Consider the following 6,576-nt stretch of genomic DNA (forward strand, 5'->3'; position numbering starts at 1 on the left):
CATCAATTTAATATTTAAATAATATGGGGGTCTCTATAGAAAATCTTGAAACGAAAAGATTATACCTTAAAGATATGAAATCCTTTCATGGAGTTTCACAGAAAGTTTGTGATGCACTGCTCATTATGGAAGTCAAACATGACAAACATGAAGACATACTTGAATGTGAAATGTTGGAATCTACTACTCAATATGTTGTTAACTCAGATTTGTAATGCTTGTTTGATCATAAGGTCACTTGAATTGTAACTTAGACTTTGTGACTGATAGAAGATGTGTTTTATATAGGATTCACAAGGTATTTTCAAATGTAGGCCAATAACCAAGATTCAAATGCAAAGATTGCGACTAGATCACAAATGATAGAGGTATATTCTCACACACTTTTGAATTTTGATCATATTTAGAGGGACTAGGGTGTTAGGCACCTTAGTCCACTTAAAAAGGGACAAGCAAAAGGTGTGGCAATGTATTGGGGTCCTAAACATAGTACCTAGTCTTGAAATTAGCATATAATGATAATTAAGTTACAATTTGAATACTTAAATTATAGGGTAACATAAGACACAAATGGGCTTAAAATTATCTAGGAGAAAACACACTAAAGTAGATGCCAAATAGAGTGTGAAATTGTAAAGGGATATAATTTATGGCATTATAGTAATGATGATGTTTTTTATTAAAAAAGCAACAAGAACAAGGGTGTTGAACCTTGATACAACAACCCAAAGGGAGTAAGAGAGACAAAAAAATAGGGGAGAAAACCTTGAAAAGACATGATTGGACAAGCTAAAAGAAAAAAACCCATCAAACCATCAACAGCCCAGAACCCCACTCAAGGAAGGGGAGAGACACCCGAACCTTAAAAAGGTCGGGTTTGGGGGAGGGGAGAAGACTTCCCCTTTTGCCTGCGACAAACCATAGTCCAGACAATACTATCATTAGGACCATCAAGAGAGAGATCAAGCAAGGAGGAACCCACTAGAACATAATCAGAGGCATCAGCAGAGTGGTGATGCACAAAAGAACAACAGGCCACTGCAGAGGAACATCATTAGGAGCAGGTTCGGTAGGAGTAGAATGGAGATACAAAAAATGAGAGACAAAAGTTGAATCTTTAGGGATGACAAAAACAACATCAATAACAACATCAGTGGTAGTAAGACGCACAACTTCATTTCAGAAGGAGGTCTCATCCTCCTGAGAGGAGTCAACAAAATCAGAAGCATAGATAGTCAAGTGATTAGTTGTAGCATCCTTCAACCAAGTAGCAACACCTTTGTGACACAGAAGAGAGAAATCTAAAGCTAAATGACCCATAGAAAAGCATTTTTCACAACAAAGAGGAGGCCCTCATAATTCAATGGTTGATTCCATGGCCTATCCCCAACCATAATAACCACATCCCTAGGAATAGGTGGAGTGATGTCAATGTTGATTAAAATGTGGGCAAAGGTAGAGTACCACACAGAAGACGTGGCATTGTTAGCCTTCAAGAAATGACCAATAGAGTTACCAATGGCCTTGTAACAAGAATGCTCCCATAAATGGAGGGAAAGATTAGGAAAGCAAACCCATACTGGATGCACACTAAGTGGTTTAGTAAGGGGACTAAAAGAAGTAGTCTGGGGCTTGACATAGAGAGAGTGATCTCCTCAAGGCCACAACTTGCCCAACACCAAATATCTATCCAAGGAAGAAGCAAAGGAACCAATGAAAAAACCTTTAGCACAAGGAAAAATCTTGATTCTATGAGCAACCAAAGGCTTCCAGGAGTCACTCACCCAATGATGGAGGTCTGGTAGAGAAGGCCAAAACCCAACAAATCTACATACCAATGCACAATGTTGATAGAAGCCAATATTATCCACAAATCACCTCGGGGGAGTATTTGTCATAGGGAAGAGGATGAATCCCCTTAGGAGGATGAGCAACAAATCTGGCCACACAAGCAAAACTTTTCCCACTAGCAAAAGGAGCAGATTTGGGAGGGACCATGGCACCAACAGCAACACAAGCATACACACCCCCACCATCAACACGAACAATAGTAGAATGACCCCTTGAACTAGTATCCACAGTTCAACACAAACACCCACAAGAGGACGGGGTGTCGATCCATCCACGACAGCAAGATGGGTTGACCCAACAATAGACACAGCTCTCGAAGTGGCAATGATAGTGGGAGATTTCAAAATTTCCTAAGTAAGAGTACTGTTAAGGGTAAATCAATCCATTTCAAAAATTTCCTAAGTGAAAAAAGGTAAAATATGCGTATGTTAGTAATGAAGATAACTAGAGAGGATATGAAGGGATCAATGGCTAGTAAATGCAAAGGCAATGAATATGAGGTTCAAATCTTTGATGTAACAAATAGGAAGGCTATGAAGAAAAGGCCAATTTTGTAACATATTGAGGATGATGTTTGTTTTGGTAAGTTACAAGAGTTCCCTATAGTAACAAAGTGCAAGTATTTTTTTCATGTTGTAACACATTCAAGAACTGAATAAAGTATTCTATTAAGTAGTTAAATTATGCAATTTAGAACTTTATGTGTTCTGTATGGATTAGGATGAAAGATTAGGTAGTTTGATAAGACCCCCTTGTCTTGATTACATTAGATACCCACTAATGAGAATATAAATTCTACATCTAGTAAAATCCCTCTAACTCTATCATGATTTAGATATAAGATGCAAAATAATAATCATTGTGATGAACTCATTAAGAATAATAAAATTGCATATTATCATGAAATAGTGGAAGTGGAACATCGTTAAATTCAACATATAAATTCAAAAATATACATCCACACACATAATACATACACCTCAATAATAATCTATATAAGCATTATTAGATAATGTGAAATGAGACAAGTATATACAGATCCACTTACATGAATCCAAGAACATAATTTATTCACCTCAATGATAACGTAAAAATAATATCATCAACAAATATGATATAACATTAAAGTCCAAAATATAAAGCCTCATTGATAATGTACATCAATGGTAATCCATAATACCATAAATAGTCATAAACATATAAAATCATAACAGAAACATCTAAAATCATAACAGAAACATCTAGACAATCAAATCATCTCAATAGCCATACAAGGTTTATGGTTCCTCTTAGGTTTGATATACAAGCTCACAACATGTATTGCCTACCTAACACTTGGCAATCACTCAATACAAAAATATAATATCCCAAGTGAACTAACACATGGGACATAAAAGCTAGTGATAATTTCAAATTTGAACATAAGAATCAGTCTATCATTGAGTTTAGAGAAAGTGTAAGTCTAGAAACTTCTTGATCCATTTCATTGTTTAAACTCCATACGCAAGGCCCCTTCTATAGAAAGAATTCTTTGGATGTTACTTGACGTTGAATCCAAATACAAAACAATGAATTGATCATGTTGTATAAGGTTTCTTGGATTTACACACAATGCTCGTGGAATTCACTGTACTGCCCACTACACAACACATATGTGATTGTGATTGTGATATGATAGGAGTGTGTATAAACAATAACCATTAATCCTGCACTTTCAAAGATAGTAAATTATGTCATAACGTTATTAGAGAAGGGTGTTATCATGTCATCTCAAACGTGGTTTGCGTGGAGATAATAGGGATAATTTGCATTATTAATCCAGACAAACGCTTTCCTGTAATTTCATAAAAATATATAGCCGTGGGAAGATAAAGTAAATAGTTCTTACACCTTCGTTGCTTTTCAACGTCTTTTCCCCAGAGAATCGAAACTCTACTTTAGCGTGTCGTTTGCGCTTTCTTCAAACATGCTTATCGTAAGAGTATCATATAAAAAATAATCAATGGAACCAATTAGACATGCACTTCAAGACAGAAAAGGGAAGAGAGTGTTGTCCTAGATGCTAGTATACAAAGATAATCTCTCTTTGTCTCATTTTTTTTCAACATATACGTGGATAGGCATGACAGTATACATCGTTTGGGCTTAGATTCCTCAACAGTGTAAACAAAATTATATGATAACATAAAACTAGAATATATGTAATGTCGATTGACTTGTCCATTGCACTTCCATGATCATCCATATTTTCATATAACATATCATATCTATCAATGTGATCATTCATTTTCGTAATCACACACACATATACTTTCGTTTAAAACTTCAAGTTTCTAATATAATTTTTTCAAATTTTCAAACTTTTAATTTTAAAAATGCAAACATATTCTTTTGAATCATTATTATCTTGAATGATGATTGTCTCTAATTAATCATCATTCAAGATAATGTGTTATGACATTCAAGTAGACATTAGATGTACTTTCAAATATAAAATAGTCAAACACCATTCTATTTGAGTGTCATAACCCCAAATATTAGATGTACCTTCAAATAGAAAATAGTCAAACGCCATTCTATTCGAGTGTCATAACCCATTTTCTTGAATGATGGACTACATCCACCAAAGAAAAATATGCGTTGCATCATAGATATCTATTAACATATAATACTGCCATTTGTGTTAAATGGGAGTAGTTTGTTCCATTAAGAGCCCCAATATAAGAAATCTTATGGAGGCGTTGCATTTTTGTGTCTCCTTTTGAATAGAAGGTTTGGAGAGAGCATTTTCACATTTTTCTCATCACCATATACCAATTAAAATACTTTTGTTCACATAACATTTAAAAAACCTTTAAATCATTTAAATTATTTTTTAAACTTAAAATGACTCTCAACAATTTATCTTTTAATGACATAACATACGGTGGTCTACTCTCTTTGACAATTGCAGTTTTGAAGGTTTAGTAAACACAATTTTTGTTTTTAACTCTCATCTCTTACTAGGTTGTATTCCTTTACCTTATTTGTAGAGATACTAAATCTTCTTCCTTTAGATTTTCCTTCCCTTACCGTGTTTAATATTTTGAGTGCCCACTATGTTTTTTAGGGCGATTGGTGAGATGAAGTTATTGACCTATGGAACAAGTAACTTGATGTTAGACCACTAACCGACCAGGAATTCACCTCTTCAAACTTTTATGGCGAGTGCCCCCTCTATTCCTTGCCTATAAAAATAAGCACAATTTCATAGGATACCCATCTCTTGCTTTTGCAGCATAGCATAACTATTGATGAGCAAGGGCAGAAGCAGAGGATCAAATGGGCAACACTAGCTTCAAAGAGAGCAACTTAGAATGACCATGGTGGAGACTCTCCTCGCTTTCATGGCAGAGTCTTCCCCATGGCCATTGGAAGTTGTTCTCCCTGCAACAATATTTGTAACACAAATTTATAGTAGACTCCATATAAACTATTAAACATTTATATGTGTCATAGATTAAGCAAGAGGTAGAACTGCATGTGATTGCAGTCAAGGATTGATACAGACAGAATACATAAATGAGCACACACTGTGGTAGCAAGACAGAAAGAAATGGAGACCCCCAAAGACCCAACTGTGAGAGACATGCAATTAGATCTTGGTTTTTGTAGCCCACATTCGGTTAAGCTTGCCTTCTTGACTGCGATACAAAACCAGATTACCATCATCCTCAATAACCAGAAAGCTAAACTTGACACCCCCTTGTCCACAATCCTGATTAATGGCCCACACTGCACCCTTACCACTGCCCTTGTATATAACTAACTTGTTATCCGACTGAAGACGCAGAAAGCATTTGCTCCCATGCCCTGCAGTCTTGCTGCTCCACAGCACTCGACTGTTCTGCTTATCACTCAACACCAGATTACAGTCCCTCTGCATTGTCAATCGAATTATTTTGTCGGCAGATCTCAAGAACTCCCCCACCTTGAGAACGTCCCAAATGCCACTGTTGTGGCTCAGCAATACAAGAGGCCAGACGGGACAGTCTAAAAACCCAGTCTTCTCAACAGGGGAATATCTTGACACACTTGACATAACAGAAGAAGAAGAAGCAGAAGAAGGAGGAGGAAGATATTGCCGATTGCTTGAATCAGCTGTCCTAAACTCATGATTACTTACGTTGAATGAAGGCAGTTGAAGGGTGGCCTCGTCCTTGTGGAGGAGATAGTAATCGATCCAAGCGTAGGCATTGGATATGGCGGCCCAAGAGTAGCCTTGCAGCAAGTAAGGCCTCAGATATGTCACAGTCGTTCTGAAATCTTTCAACACTAAGTCTCCCCTGGCTTTCTCCCACGTGCCAACGGTGCACAACTCAGTCCAACGTGCATATCTGATGGCGATTCGCTTGTCATTGATTTTCTGCACGTTTGCATAGGCGAACCCGTTGTCAAACCAGTTTCATGTGTCGAATCCGTTGAATGTTTCGAGCAGATTGTTGAGCGCTACGAAAACAGCAGTGCCCTCTTCCTCTGTTAAATCTTGGTCCAGACCAGACGATGTCTGGAACAGTGCAAAAGATGGATGAGCGTTTAAGAGGAGAATGACAGCCAAGACAAACAATGGAGAAGAAGACATGGTAGCACTAGCAGCTATTGTATTTGCCAAGTTGAAGTCTTGAAGAAGAAGATGAGGAGTTGGGAGGTGCTTCAATGGCTTCCTTACATAGCGAGCAAAAGTGG

At 37.0% G+C, this 6,576-nt stretch overlaps 1 protein-coding gene across 1 annotated transcript; it reads right to left on the reverse strand.

Moving 5' to 3' along the window:
* Positions 1 to 5,362: 5,362 nt before the first annotated feature.
* Positions 5,363 to 6,576, reverse strand: LOC131033591 (mannose-specific lectin-like). Its single transcript, XM_057964820.2, has one exon. It carries the CDS (start codon positions 5,930 to 5,932, stop codon positions 5,486 to 5,488), a length of 447 nt encoding a protein of 148 aa, XP_057820803.2. The 5' UTR covers positions 5,933 to 6,576; the 3' UTR covers positions 5,363 to 5,485.

Source organism: Cryptomeria japonica, chromosome 5, assembly GCF_030272615.1.
Source record: "Cryptomeria japonica chromosome 5, Sugi_1.0, whole genome shotgun sequence".
NCBI classification, from domain to species: domain Eukaryota; kingdom Viridiplantae; phylum Streptophyta; class Pinopsida; order Cupressales; family Cupressaceae; genus Cryptomeria; species Cryptomeria japonica.

What these genes read in the sequence shown, in the direction of transcription:
- LOC131033591 (XM_057964820.2), bottom strand. Translation starts at nt 5,932, where the DNA reads ATGTCAAGTGTGTCAAGATATTCCCCTGTTGAGAAGACTGGGTTTTTA.